The sequence below is a fragment of the Ruditapes philippinarum genome, unplaced genomic scaffold (assembly GCF_026571515.1).
Source record: "Ruditapes philippinarum isolate M1 unplaced genomic scaffold, ASM2657151v2 ctg576_1_1_1_1, whole genome shotgun sequence".
NCBI lineage: Eukaryota > Metazoa > Mollusca > Bivalvia > Venerida > Veneridae > Ruditapes > Ruditapes philippinarum.
Window position 1 is genome coordinate 57,171 of NW_026866451.1, and position 15,704 is coordinate 72,874.

At 35.3% G+C, this 15,704-nt stretch overlaps 1 protein-coding gene across 6 annotated transcripts; it reads left to right on the forward strand.

The window, feature by feature from the left end:
• Window positions 1-14,023, forward strand: LOC132732523 (chloride channel CLIC-like protein 1). 6 transcript variants are annotated; one of them, XR_009626060.1, is made up of 9 exons: window positions 43-180; window positions 945-1,083; window positions 1,764-2,039; window positions 2,636-2,866; window positions 3,475-3,615; window positions 4,142-4,318; window positions 4,808-5,104; window positions 10,160-10,219; window positions 13,614-13,747. XR_009626060.1 is itself a non-coding variant. In XM_060718974.1 (9 exons), the coding sequence occupies exons 2-8, from the start codon at window positions 949-951 to the stop codon at window positions 10,166-10,168; spliced, it is 1,266 nt and encodes a 421-aa protein (XP_060574957.1). In that variant the 5' UTR covers window positions 43-180; window positions 945-948; the 3' UTR covers window positions 10,169-10,213; window positions 13,614-13,750. The 6 variants fall into 6 exon arrangements, 5 of the variants coding, with proteins under 5 accessions (XP_060574953.1, XP_060574957.1, XP_060574952.1 ...); XM_060718974.1 differs by having other exon boundaries at window positions 10,160-10,213; window positions 13,614-13,750; XM_060718970.1 differs by lacking the exon at window positions 10,160-10,219 and having other exon boundaries at window positions 1-117; window positions 13,614-14,023.
• Window positions 14,024-15,704: the final 1,681 nt, after the last annotated feature.

A 15,704-nucleotide genomic window follows, 5' to 3' on the forward strand; every position in this document is an offset into this window, starting at 1 on the left:
ATAGTTGTACTGTATTACAATCAAGTAGGCAACAACATTGGCAATCTCCACGCAGTAATCTCCCTTTTAATTCACTCAGCGGCAAACTGTCATGAAAGTTACAACAGAAATTTGAACGTAAAAAAAGTTGTAGCAATATATGTATATACATATTTATCCTTAATCAAAAATAGGGTAAAAGTGAGAACACGTTTCATGTATTTGATGTACTGCATATGCTAATATATGCTATTTAATGATAATTATTTTTTCTACTTTCAGTTTGATAAATTTTCAAGAAAGTTTCGACCTCAAAACATTTCGACCACGTTTTTATGTATACTTGTATATTCAGTTGAATAATTTAATATCCGAAGATGACACTTTCTTTATGTACTATTGTCACAGGATGAGAAAAATGTGCAGTCTGACTTGAACTCGAACACAAGACCCTTGGTATACCGTTCTGCAGCTCTACCGACTGAGCTATCCGGCCGCTTACACATATTCTCCCCTAAATAGTGAACTGAACCGTGACATACTCCCCTGCTATATTGAAATTCCTCCTCGAATTTCACAGAGTTACAGAGCAATGTGAATTAAACTCTGAGCTATATTCAGTCAAGGGCGCCAAATGTCACAGGGTGAGAAAAATGTGCAGCCTGCCGGGGACTCGAACCCGGAACCCTTGGAATACCGTACCGCGACTCACTGACTGAGCTATCCGGCTGCTTACACATATTCTCCCCTAAATAGTGAACAGTTCTGAACCGTGACACTATTTTGTTTTATGTTTATATCATTGCATCTTTGCGGGCTACATCAGCCAAGTTGTGGCCCTTGCAACTGCTGGTTTTGTCTTTTTCATTACATCAAAACAATTTTTTAATCGCTTACTTATACAATATACAAATTGTCAATGTAATTGCAAGATAAATTTTAAAAGCTGTGTATATGTTTTTCAGAATCATGCAGTGTGTTTGGATTTCATTTTTTATTTTGATGACTTTGACCTTTGTTGATGCAGAGGACAGAGATGATTGGATAGATCCAAATGACATGCTGAACTTTGACCCATCAACAAATACTATGAAGAAAAAAAAGGTAAGTTTTGTTACAAGGAAATCAAATACGTGAATGTGTAATAGGTATAACATTTGTATAACCTTATCTTAAACTTCATGGTCCAGAGATACCGGTATTTAATTGTGTTGGTAAAAGCTATTGATTTTTTGTCCAAAAACCAAAACATCTTAAGCATAGGATATTAGATATGTAAATTACATATATATATGTAATTTTTATGCTTCAGACATAATATAAACCGATGGGCATACACAAAAGTGATACAGTACAAAATTAAATGTCGGAGGCTTGGCCTTCCCTAACTTTTAGAACTGATTCTTATAGAAATTATAATTTTTTTCAAACTTTAAACAATAATACATTGTATCCTTTCATCCTTTTGCTTTCAAGAACATGGAAGAGAATTAAAAAGTCGATAAAACTGATGTTGTTTTGGAAAATTTCACCCATAGGTCTTTGACAGATAAATTCTAAATTTTTGCCACTTTCAGCACTGTTTACAGATAAAGGATGCTACTGTAGTTTATAGCTGGTTGGTGTCAAACCAGTTGCTTATTTGTGTGTAAATTTGGGTCTTCTCAAGTTTATAAAGCTAAGAAAATGATGGAATTTGTAGTATATTAATAAGCTATAAAATTTCAGCATCTTTTAAGTTTCAGTTATATTTATTAAATTTTTTCCTACAATTTTACATATAGGTGCAAATTCCTGATTTAAAGACTATAACTACAACACCATCGTCACAACAAGGTTCTGTACCTCAGAGTAACGAGTGCCCACCTTGTGAGAGTATTCATACAGACAAAGAGTGCCCTCAATGTGAAGACTGTAATGTGGCGGACAGGGCATGTCCCGAGCCAATCTTGTGTCCACCGTGTCACTGTGAGCAGCAAAAAGATTGTGTTTGTGAACAAGCAGCCCTTCCTCTTCTCAGACAGTATATTAAATCAATATTGAGTCATGTAGGAGAAATGGTAAAATCATTATTAAATATTGAAGTATTGTATTGAAAAATGTGGGTTTTACTTTTACAGCTATGTGTCAGTTCTGGAAAATTTTAGCTGTATAATTAAAGAGCATTTTCTTTAGTCAAAACTGTATCATCAACTACTTTTAGTTTTTCTGTTTCGAAGACAAAGTCAAGCTATAATGATGCTGTGGCGGTGATGTTTTTGTCATGCAAAAACTTTAACATAGCCCAATGTTCAAACATTTGAAAAGTTATCAAAATGAAACTTAAGATATTTGGTAAACAAGACAAGGTGCAGCTGTAAGACAGGGGGCATAATTTTTGGAGTTATGTCCCTTCTTTACTTAAAATACTTGAAAAAAAAAATGGTTATTAATAGGCGTTATCCTTATACAGAAACAGATGAGCGTTAACACTGCATGTGGTGCAATTGTTTGTATATTATCATCTGAGCACATGAAAAAATAAAAATAAATTAATGTATGTTTATTTTAATATTCTCTTAATGTACATGTAATATCGGAAGAAAAATATTCATTTTTAGTATTTTTAACTTTTTTGCCATATAAAGTACTTGTGAGAATACATTTTATCTTTCAGCATCCTGGTACTGGGAAAGAAGAATTCATGTTTCATGTTTCACTCTCACCGGACAGATTTGTCATGCTGGAAAAGTTTGTAGCAACTGGTAATCAAAAACATGTGCATGACGTACATGAAATTCTCTCTACAATGATTCATAGAGTCGCATCGTCTGAACTCGGAACAATGGAAAAAACGGCATTGTGGCTCGAGGACAAAATAGGGCTCAAACTCGACCGTCTTATACAGGTAAGACATAGGATTGTGTGGTGCCTGCTCATGCCTGAAATAATACATGTTGGGGCACCTAACGTCTTAGTACATCTGTAAGGCAAGAAAGACGCATTTTATGACTTCATCTGTGTTGGTGCGATGTAAAACCCAACAAAAAAAATAAAAGAGAAAAAACTTGGGTCATCAAAAAAACTTGTCTTGTAGAGGGCAAAAAATTGGAAAATTCCTTATATACATTTATTCCTCTATATTGAGAAAAAGTTTGGTCAAAGTTTTATATTACTTCACAATAATGACTTTTGAATACTCTGAACTCTAGCTACAGTGTTAACAAATATTTTAGTTTTTCTTCCCTAATGTTATTGTTTAACAATACAAAATGATTAGTCTCTATAACATAACATATAGCTAACATTAATGCACTTTAGATAGGTTAATGCTATATTTGTATTAAACACAAATGACATCACATCAAAGTGTTATGACACAAGTGTGATATTTATATTAAATGGTTTTATTTCACACCTGAGCCATGGTTCATGTGTTAAGTTGTTTACGTGCTTGGTACTCCATCTTCAAGTGTTATGACAATTATCATGTTCATGTCTATATATGTATTTCAGTTTTTCATGCTTGGTGCCCTGGCTTCAGTAGTGTTATTGATAGAGTTAAAGCTACATATAGCATGGAGAAGACGCGTCAGTCAGCTCATTGTCCTCATGTTTGTTATAAGTGTACCATGGACATGGTATGAATTATACAAGGTAAAGTGAACTTGTTTTATTCATGTACGGCTCTCTATAATTCACATAACAGCTGATTCTTAAGATTTGTTCATTGTAAGGCTATAAAGCTATAGTACTGATGCAAAAATAATAGTTTGAATAAATAAAGAAACTTTTATGAAAGAAATATGGTAGTAAATTGCCTAAAAAGTGAATGGTGCATGCACAAAATCTTGTAATGGATAAACCCTTACTTAAAATAGCAAAAAAAAAATTTTGTTCTGGAACATTCTATTCTGTTTACGTAAAATATTTTTGAATAATGTTTTAAATAATATAATAGAGACATATAATGTTACGACTCTTTCGAGAATCTACCATAAGATTATGGAAACAATAAAGTTTTACTGTTGATAATTTTATGATGAGACCACACAGATGTGCAGGCTGATCTAAGTCTGCATAGATGTGTAAATTTTGTTGCTACTGGTAGGCAAAAGGTTAAATATCAAAGGGATTTTTTGTGAATTAATGTATTTTTCCAAACTCTGACTTGTATTTTTAGCATGCAGAGATAAAGCAGCAGTCAGTCGCATCAAGGAAAGTACCGAAAGAGTGCCAGGGTGGCGAGAGTGATGTATGGTCAACATTGAAGTCATACTTTACCTTCCAAGATGACAAATGTCACGAGTACTATGAACATTTGATGATTGACCCATTTGTCAAAGTGCCTCCTACAAAGGTATTTTTTCTTGTTTTAATTTGAAGTTACACAATGTTACTGTAGTATAAATAGTAAATTTATTGATAACACTCTATTAATGTGATTTGATTATTTAGCATGAAGTAGCTGACCATAGTTACACACAAGTGTTTTTTTATGTATGCCTGAAGTAATGCTTGGATTGACCAGTATAATGTCTTTCTGTAGATTTTAGTTTACTTTATAATCATTTATTTCAATTTGATTGTGTTGGAAGCTATAAGCATATTGAAACACTCTCAAATCCATTACTGGAACCAAGCCGTACTAGGAATGATTGTAAAGTTTCATGCTCAAGAAAACAGCTTATACATTTTAGTTGTTTATGTTCGAAACTCGGGCTTCAGTAGAATTAATTGACAAGTAAAAGGTCATTATATAATTTTAGTACATGTATTTCACATTTGAAATTCTGGCATTGATAGTGTTTCTTCTCATTTCTTTAAGTGTTGTATTTCTATTTTTCAGGCAATAGCAGTAACATTTGTGAGATTTTTTGTGGCTCCTTTGAAAGATGTTGGTGGTGCCATGAGCGAGTTTATACGTGCTCTTCTTATTGACCTTCCTGTGACCCTGTACCCTGTTGCCATAGCAATGGTTGCATTATTTTTCTTTATGTTTCTATTCATGTGGTTTGGATACAGTATACGTCTGCCGTTGTTTCTGACTATAGAGCGCAGTCCACAATTGTCTGTAGCAGATAGTCAGTTACACCAGACCGTACAACAGGCAATACAAGAAAACAGTCAACAAACAGTAGCTCAGGTATGTCTGTTACATCATGCATCTGTTCATCTTTCGAAATGCCTATGCATTTTTATCATGTTGTCACCTTAGTGCAATAACTGGTTAACTCTATTAGATTTGGAGGGACTTAACCCGTTATTGCACTAAGGTGATGATGTACTCTCTCAGCTGGATATTGCATGTTTTACATGTATATTGAAATTCTATTTTGGGGTGCCCATGGCCAAGTTGTAAAGGTAATTGACTTCAAACCACTTACCCTTCACAGCTGTTTTGAGTTTCCTGTCACTGATGAGATCTTTTCAGAAACTTAAATCAATAATTAAATGAGCCGTGTCACGACAAAACCAACATAATGGGTTTACGACCAGCATGGATCCAGACCAGCCTGCGCATCCGCACAGTCTGATCAGGATCCATGCTGTTTGCTATCAGTTTCTCTACTTGTAATAGAGTTGGTAAGCGAACAGCATGGATCCTGATCAGGCTGCGCGGATGCGCAGGCTGGTCTGGATCCAGGCTGGTCGCAAACCCATTATGTTGGTTTTGTCATGACGCGGCTCAAATATCAAATGAGGTGATATGTTACATGTATGTCCAATATTTAGTGTTTTCTGCAACAGTTTAATTTCTTAGTCAGCTAGACTACATAGCAGCCCCTGACTTTAACCAATCAAAACATGTCATTTATGAGCAATTAAATAATTTCAAAGAGTGATTTAAATTACTTTTTCTAGTTGTTTTGGACCATGCACTGTGCTGATGATATACAGTAGAACTTCTATGAGTCGAACTTCGATTAGTCGATTTTCTCGATGTGTCGAAGAAAAATGAAAGTCCCGATTTTTCCCCTATATATTCCTTATAAAATCCTATTTATGAGTCGAGATTTTATGTGTCGAATTTTTCTATGTGTCGAAGTTTTTTCGTGGTCCATATACAGTAAATCTAGTGCAATTTACCACAAATAAGTCGAAGTCGTTCGATAAATTTGACACCTTCGATCTTGAGATATTTTTCGCACCTTAGCTGGCTGCGAAGACGATTTCCAATCAACTTGTGTGACAGGTGTTAATTACACAGCCGTGTGTTAAAACAGCCTTTGTTTGCGATAAAATGTGTGATAAAATGCTTTAATCGTTTCTATTTTAATTGCCGTAGTGGTAATTGAAAGTAAACAGTAAGAACTACTTTCATTTGAAAACGGTCAAAACATCGGTGACCCGGAGTCGCGTGAGAATAACAAGCGAAAGATATTATAAGCTGATTTAGTTATCGCCCTTTCGTATTGTAACGCCTTTTGTAACTCTATTGTATACGTCAAAGGGTAGTCCAAATAATTGGCCGTGAAAAAAGTTATTTAACATGCTATATTTATCATTGTAAAATGTAAAATATCAGATTAATGATGGAAAAACATGAAAAAGGTTTCATTATAGATGTTATAATTAGAAGTAGTCACGGGTCGAAATTTTGTCATGGAATTGAGAACAATTCATGAGTCGAAGTCCCGATGTGTCGAAGTTTTTACGCAAGTCCCTTCAAATTCGACTTACCGAAGTTCTACTGTATACCCAAACTGTAGTGATTATGACTAACGGTTGCTATCAGAAATTTACCTTTACACATTTCAAATAACCAGCAATATTCTAGCAAAATAGCCTATTGGAAACATTGTCGCTGATTTAAATTGACAGCGTAATGCATATATAGTTTTTTTTAGCTCACCTGTCACAAAGTGACAGGGTGAGCTTTTGTGATCGCTTTTCGTCCGGCGTCCGTAAACTTTTACTTTAAATGACATCTCCTCATTAACCGCTGAGCCAATTTCATCCAAACTTCACAGGAATGTTCCTTTGGTGGTCACCTTTAAAAAAATTTCAAAGAATTTAATTCCATGCGGAACTCTGGTTGCCATGGCAACCGATAGTAAAAACTTAAAATATCTTCTTTTAAAAAACCCAAAAAGGTAGAGCTTAGATATTTGGCATGAAACATCTTCTAGTGAGTGTCTATCTATCAAGTTTGTTCAAATAAAAGCCCTGGGGTCAAAATTGGCCCCGCCCGGGGGGGGGGGGTCATTGATTTTCCCTATATGCATATAGTAAAAACTTAAAAAATCTTCTTTTAAAGAACCCAAAGAGCTAGAGCTAAGATATTTGGCATGAAACATCTTCTAATGGGTGTCTAATAAGTTTGTTCAAATAAAAGCTCTGGGGTCAAAATTGGCCCTGCCCAAGGTGGTCATTGATTTTCCCTATATGCATATAGTAAAAACTTATAAAATCTTCTTTTAAAGAACCCAAAAAGCTAGAGCTAAGATATTTAGCATGAAACATCTTCTATTGAGTGTCTATCAAGTTTGTTCAAATAAAAGCCCTGGGGTCAAAATTGGCCCTGCCCCCAGGGGTCATTGATTTTCCCTATATGCATATAGTAAAAACTTATAAAATATTCTTTTAAAGAACCCAAAGAGCTAGAGCTAAGATATTTAGCATGAAACATGTTCTAATGGGTGTCTACCAAATTTGTTCAAATAAGAGCCCTGGGGTCAAAATTTGCCCTGCCCCGGGGGTCATTGATTGTCCTTATATGTGTAAAGCAAAAACTTTAAAAAAAAAATCTTCTTTGAAAAAAAAAACAAATAGCTAGAGTTTTGTTACTAAGCATGAAACATCTTCTAGTGAGTGTCTACAAAGTTTGTTCATATAAAAGCCCTTGGGTCAAAATTGGCCTCGCCCCGGGGGTCATTGATTTTATTTATGTGTATAGCAAAAACTTAAAAAAACTTCTTTGAAAAAACCCAAATAGCTAGAGTAAAGATATTAAGCATGAAACATCTTCCAGTTAGTGTCTTCAAAGTTTGTTCAAATGAAAGACCTAGGGTCAAAATTAGCGCTGCCCCGGGGGACATTGATTTTCCTTATATGTGTATAGCAAAAACTTAAAAATCTGATTTAAAAAAAAAACAAATAGCTAGAGTTTAGCATGAAACATCTTCTAGTGAGTGTCAAATGGGGTCAAAACTGGCCCGCCCTAGGGGTGTCATTGATTTTAACTATATGTGAATAGTTAAATCTTAAAAAATCTTTTTTTTTTAAAAACTCAACGAGCCAAACCTTAGATGTTTAGCATGAAATATCTTCTAATGGGTGTCTACCATGTTTGTTCAAACAAAAGCCCTGGGGTTTAAACTGGCCCCGCTCTGGGGGCCTATATATAGGTGAGCGACTTCAGGGCCATCATGGCCCTCTTGTTTTATTATACCCCCCACAACAGTTGTTAGGGGATATACTGGAATCAGCTTGTCCATCTGGCTGGTCATCAGTTTTTCCTTGTCCGGCCAATAACTTAAGATTCCTTTGACCCACAGTCTTCATATTTGGTGCATAGATTGGTCATGATTAGTAAATGACCCCCATTGATTTTTAGGTCACAAGGTGAAAGGTCAAGGTCACAGGGGCCTTCACTTTAAAAAGCTTGTCCGTCCAATAACTTAAGAATCCTATGACCCACAGTCTTCATTTTTGGTATGGAGGCTAGTCATGATTACTAGACGACCCCTTAGGATTTTGAGGTCACTGGGTCCAAGGTCAAGGTCACAGGGGCCTTTGACTAAAAAAAAGGTTGTCCACCCAATACCTTATGATTCTTTTGACTCACAGTCTTTATATTTGGTATATAGATTGGTCATGAATAGTAAATGACCCCCATTGATTTTGAAGTCACAGAGTCAAAGGTCAAGGTCACAGGGGCCTTGACTCAGAAAAAATTTTCTGCCTAATAACTTAAGAATCCTTTGACCCACAGTCTTCATTTTTGGTATGGAGGCTAGTCATGATTACTAGACGACCCTACGGATTTTGAGGTCACTGGGTCAAAGGTCAAGGTCACAGGAGCCTTGACTAAAAAAAGGTTGTCCACCCAATACCTTATGATTCCTTTGACCCAAAGTCTTCATATTTGGTAATAGATTGGTTATGATTAGTAGAAGAGCCCTATTTATTTTGAGGTCACTGAGTTACAGGGGCCTTGACTTCAAAAAGCTTGTCTGTCCAATAACTTCAGATTCTTTTGACCCACAGTCTTTCTATTTGGTATGGATATATGGTCATGACCATTCAGTGACCCCCTATTGGTTTTGAAGTCACTAGGTTAAAGGTCAAGGTCACAGAGCCTTTTATTCAAAAAGCTTGCACATTCAATTGATTTATAATGCTTTGGTCAACAGTCTTCTTATTTGGTATTAAGGTTGGTTATGACTAGTAGATCATCCCTATTGATTTTAAGGTCAAAGGTCAAGGACAGAAGGGCCTTGACTAAAAAAAGCTTGTCTTAAGTATCCTTTGACCCACAGTCTTCATATTTGACAAGGGGGTTAGTCATGACTATTAGATGACCCCTAGGGGTCACTGGATCAAATGTCAAGGTCACAGGGGCCTTTTGTTCAAAAGTTTGTCCGCCCAATAACTTAAGAATCTTTTGACCTACAGTCTTCATGTTTGGGCTTGAGGTTTTTTGTGATGACCCCTATTGATTTTTAGGTGACTGTGTGAAAGGTCAAGGTCACAGAGGCTTTTACTCAATAAGCTTGTCTGCTCAAATTCTTAAGAGTGTCTGACAACAGTGTATTGATTTTGACATTTTCTTATCTGAAGTATTTAATTATATACTCATATATTCATAATAAAACACCCCAAGGCAAAGCTGCAAAAATTGGGGGGGGGGGGGTTCAAGTCATGCAGTGGCAGTTTCAGTTTTGAGGTCAGTAGGTCAAAGATAAAGGTCACTTTTATCTTTGCCGCTTAAAGCATGTAGAATGCATAGCTTAGCAATTAGCAATGCACTGGCTAACTACCCTCTGATTTGGCAGGGAGGTTGTCCTTAAGCTGTAAATGACCACTGTTGATTCTGACAAAGTGGTTTGCGGGGGTTTTCACACCATGACAGTGGCAGTTCTAGTTTATGATTGGAGCACAGTGTAAAGATTTTGTTTAATTTTAAAAGGATCAAAGTTAGTTTGAAACAATTTAGACAATACTGAAACATCATCTATTTCACATTGTTATTCAGAGTAAGTGATGGTGATACCAATGACTACAGACAGATGTTTCATTATTTCTAAATGTACAGGTATTTTTTTAAACTGATTTGTGTATCGCTTTTCTGTATAATGCAGTGTCGTGTCATCACCTGCCTGGCAGTACACAGCTTTAAAACCCATGGTATTAAGTTAGAGGTCAAGGTCAAATCTAGGGATTGAACTTTATTCTACTTTTTGCTTAAGTGCAAACATATTGCATTACTAACATACTTACATTGTATATTTTCATTTTCTTGTTTGGTCAAAATTCAATAATGCATGATAGAATGGTCTTAAAAGTTACATAAATTGATAAATAACAATAATGCTGGTACATTTATTTGCCCATTTTTAAGCCTATGTTGTAGGGATATCCATGTCCTATGTTTATTTTGCATCTTAGAGCCTTTGTTTATTGTAAAAAAATTTTTTTGTGCCTTGCCTGAATCAAACCATTTTCCCAGGGTGAAGGTCATTGATAACATGGCTATATATAAACTTACCTACTTGTACTTCAAATTTGTAAAAAGAGTTTTAATTACTTAGTTCATATCCTGGATATTTGTTATATATGTATATTGTCATCTTTACTCTGCCACCTCCAAAGAAGTGGGGTTATTTTTGGTCCTTCCTTCCTTCAGGCGACCCTTTGACCAAACTGTTTTCAAAAGATAACTTAACACCTTAGCATAGGAACTAAAAACTTGTTTTGGAAATTGGTGATGACCAGTAGATAAACCTGATGTTTTGGGGGTCACTAGGTCAAAGGTCAAGGTCACATTCAATCTTAAAACAGTTAGGACAAGTAACTCAACAACTAATGGGACCTTCATCCTAAAACTCCACAGGTGATTTGGTCTTGGCAATTAGATGACCCAATTTGTTTTTTGGGGTCATTGGATCAATGGTCAAACCAAATATTCCCTTCATATCAAAACAGTTTCAGAGCAATAACTCTTAAACCCAAGATCCATACTGAATTTTTATACCCCCGCACAACAAAGTTGTAAGGGGGGTATACTGGAATCAGCTTGGCCGTCCGGCTGTCGGGCGTCCGTCGGTTTTTTCTTGTCCACCCAATAACTTAAGATTCCTTTGACCCACAGTCGTCATATTTGGCATGGAGGTTAGTCATGATGAGTACATGGCCCCTATTGATTTTGAGGTCACTGGGTCAAAGGTCAAGGTCACAGGGGCCTTGACTTCAAAAAGCTTGTCCGCCCAATAACTTAAGATTCCTTTGACCCACAGTCTTCATATTTGGCATGGAGGTTAGTCATGATAAGTAGATGACCCCTTTTGATTTTGAGGTCAAAGGTCAAGGTCACAGGGGCCTTTACTTCAAAAAGCTTGTCCGCTCAATATCTTAAGATTCTTTGACCCACAGTCTTCATATTTGACATGGAGGTTAGTCATGATGAGTAGATGACCCCTATTGATTTTTAGGACACTAGGTCAAGGTCACAGGGGCCTTGACTAAAAAAGCTTGTCCGCCCAATAACTTAAGATTCCTTTGACCCACAGTCCTCATATTTTGCATGGAGGTTAGTCATGATTAGAAGGTGCCCCCTATTGATTTTAAGGTCACTGGGTCAAAGGTCAAGGTCACATGGACTTTGACTTCAAAAAGTTTTTCCGCCCATTAACTTAAGATTCCTTTGACTCACAGTCTTCATATTTGGCATGGAAGTTGATCATGACCATCAGAAGACCATCACACGGACCTTGACTAAAAAAAAAACTTTTCCCCTCAATTGCTTAAGAATGCCTGTCCGCAGTGTATTGATTTTGACATTTTCACATTTAAAGCATGTAGAATACATAACATAGCAATGCACTGGCTTAGTAACCTCAGATTTGGCAGGGAGGTTGTCCTTGAGCTCTAAATGGCCACTGTTGATTCTGACAAAGTGGTATGCGGGGGTATTCACGCCATGACAGTGGCAGTTCTAGTTATTCGCCGGTCAAGGTCACATTGACCCAATATGTCAAAATGATTTCCAACTAATATCTTAACAACCAATAGGTCCTTGGTGCTCAAACTACATAGAAGCATTGGTTTTGGGCACTTTATGTCCCCTTTTGGATTTTTTTGGTCGAGGGCTAAAAAGTCAAGGTCATATTGACCTTGTATATGAAGTCACAATGACCTGGCCACATGACTAATTAGGGTAGAAAGGCAAACATATTTTGTTTGAGATGCCGATAGTGCTATGCTAACATTAGCGCGCTTTTACACTTTGTATAATTTGAATGATTGAATTTTGCTTATATTGTGATAACTTCATAATTAATTTACAGATAATGTGTATACTTGTACAAATGACACTAATGTCAAAACGGACATGTTGTATAATTCAGATATTACTTTGACCATGAATGCCAAAGTCAAATTATTGAATTTTCCTTGAATTATGAAAATTGTTATTTTTTTCAAGGATTTGATTCATACTTAACAACATTCATTGCCACACCAACATGTTGAATTATTCAAATTTGACCTTGATATTAAAGTGACTGGTAAAGTTGTTGAATTTTTGCTCCAATTGCCATAACTTTGTTATTTATGGACAGATTGGATTCATACTTTGAAAAAAGCAGTTTTAATGACCGTGAACATTAACATGTTAAAAATTCAAGTATGACCTTGGTCTGTTAAAGTATAATAGGAAATTTTAATTCAATTCTGTACATAGAAATTTATTTCCTAAAAAAACAAAAGACCTTTTACTACAGTGTTCTTCCCCTTTGGAAATAAAAAATATCATGTGTTATCCCTACACGGTGGTGGCTCTTGTTTTTATGGCTTTAATCCTGCACTGAAGTTATAAAATGTGTAATTAAATGTCATATAAGTTACAAGTTCTTGGATATCTTTAAAACCACTTGTTAAATTAGCTTTAAACCTGGCATATTGTTTTGCAGCATGATGTCTGTCGGTCTGTATGTCCGTCCCCTTCAGTCAAGGGGTTGAAGGGGTCAAAGGTCAAGGTCACATTGGACTTGGATGTCAAATCAGTTTCCAATCAATTTAGCAACAACCAATGTCCTCTTGGCCCATTAACTTCATAGATGCAATGGTCTTGGCCAGTACATGACCCCTTTGACCTTGTATGTCAAATGGTATAAGACAAATAACTTGACAACCAATTGGCCCTTGGCCCTCAAACTTCTTAGAAGTGTTAGACTTGGGCAGTAGATGACCCCCTTTTTGGGGGGTTAAGAGCTCCAAAGTCAAGTTCACATTGATCTGGTTTGCCAAAACAATTTCTGAGCAACATTGCAGTAACTTCCACATGCTGACAATGGGTACATGCATGTTGTACAAACTTTTCTCCTTTACTCTTTAAAATATGCTGAAATAAGCATTTATTCATGTTATAAGGGCTAGAATGGTTTTTAGCAACAGCTGAATAAACTAATTTTCTTTCCTGATTGTTTCAGATTAAAGAACTGCAAGAGAGGATAGAATCACGAGAATCTGAATTAGCTGATAAATTATCCCAGCTTGAGAAGAAACAGCACCTTGCTTTAGAGTACATGTCATCGGAACCATCCAGTCCTGCTGTCTCTCCTACCATTTCAAGGTCAGAGGTCAGGGAATCTTCCAAAATATCTGTGTCACCTGTCAAGGCCAAATCTTCCTGCTCTGACCTTGAAAACAGAGATGATGATGGTGATAAAATAACAAGCACCAAGGTCAAGGACATCATGAATGACAAGAGAAATATATCTGCTGCGGCATGTGATAATAACTGTTCACAAGATGATATTGTTACATTAAAGCCGGATGGTTTGAGAGAATGATGTGTGGTAGATGGATCAATGTGAAGAGAATAAATCTCAATTTCATGGTCTGTAAACAAAATTGTATTTATACTTTAGAGGCAAGTAATTACGTTTTTGTTATCTTTTGTTTGAAATCCAGGTTGTTACATTATCATTGATGTAAAGGAGGTATTAGATTGAACATTGTCTATGAGGAGGTTAAACATTCTAGTTCTAAGTGATATAACATATTTCTATCATAACTAGTGTAGGAATATACCAGTATATAGATAATTTAGCTTGGGGTATTTATCTAAATAAACTTGAAGTACCTTTGTGATGTTCATAATTATTTATGCTTAATAACATTAAAACTGATTTCATAGATATGATTGGATTAATATTTGGTATGAATTATTTTATGGAGATTCATTACCTGCTCAGAGTTTGAGAGTCATTACTAATCTATCACGATTAAGATATACATGTATATTTCTTGAGGTGAAAATCTAAGATAAAAAATTTAAAAATAATTATTATTTTGGATATTGGTGCTATATAAAAAGTTTTTGTTTTTTTCATGTATGTAAAAAAAATTTACATTTCATTCAAATCATCCATTTTACATTGCTTATTTACATATTTTGTCAATAATTATATGTGTTTATATTGAAAAAAATATGCCCTTTTTATCAAGGGAGGTGAATATTGTAAATGTAGGGAACAATTTATGTTGTATAATCATGTACCAACATACATCTATAGGCAAATTGTTCATGTAATTAATGAAGTTTTCAATACAAAAACAGTGGCGTCCGTGGCCGAGTGGTTAAGGTTGTTGACTTCAAACTACTTGCCCCTCACCGCTGTGGGTTCGAATCCCGACAGGAACTTCAAATTCTTTCATGTGACGGAGCTATCCAACTAGCTTACGTCGCCATATGACCTATACTGTTTCATTGACTCGTTGTGACGTAAAACTCAATAAAACAAACAAACCATACAAAAACTTTTAAGGACATTTATCATATTTGTATTTATAATATTCATATTTATGATATTATATTATTAGGAGATCAACTTTAGGAAATAATCAAATTTCAAATGAAACTTTTGAATACTAAGTCACTCTGGTCTTAAATTGACAAAATATTGCATTCACCATTGTCACAATTTTACATATATTATGTGTTGTGAAATTTCTATGTGATTAACTTCGGGTTAAATATATTTGTTTTAATTTATGACTTTACTTCAATTAGTTGTTGTTTGCTTAATTATTTCACATGCTAATAACACTGTATTTTTACAGTCAGCAGATTTAAATATTTTTATCTATGGATCAAAAACTAGGTCTCCAGGTCAAATTAGACAAAATCTTGATGACAATATACAGTCAAACCTGTGTTAAAGACTACTTCTGAATGAAGGCCAGTCTTTGACAACCCTTCATTAATTATTAAGAACAAATTGACCTCCAGATAAAGACCACTTGTTTATAAAGGACATTATGGCCTTTGTTCACAGGGTTAACTATAGACTGCAATTTTAATAATTTCTAAATAAAACTTACTAATTGTCTCCCTTGAATGCTTTGTAAATCCAATTTTAAAAGAGATCTTCATTCTGAGGTCAGAAATTAGTATCACCCATTAATCCTTGTTTAAACCTCTCAAAGTATTTGTTTTATTCTCAGTAAACTTTGAATATTTGACATCTGGATTAAAAACTATGTAAATCACATAGATCAAAAGAAAAGATATGTTC

What these genes read in the sequence shown, in the direction of transcription:
- LOC132732523 (XM_060718970.1), top strand. Translation starts at nt 949, where the DNA reads ATGCAGTGTGTTTGGATTTCATTTTTTATTTTGATGACTTTGACCTTT. An exon ending in AACTCGACCGTCTTATACAG is followed by an intron (nt 2,867 to 3,474) that starts GTAAGACATAGG and finishes TATGTATTTCAG; the next exon opens with TTTTTCATGCTTGGTGCCCT. An exon ending in GTCAACAAACAGTAGCTCAG is followed by an intron (nt 5,105 to 13,613) that starts GTATGTCTGTTA and finishes TGATTGTTTCAG; the next exon opens with ATTAAAGAACTGCAAGAGAG.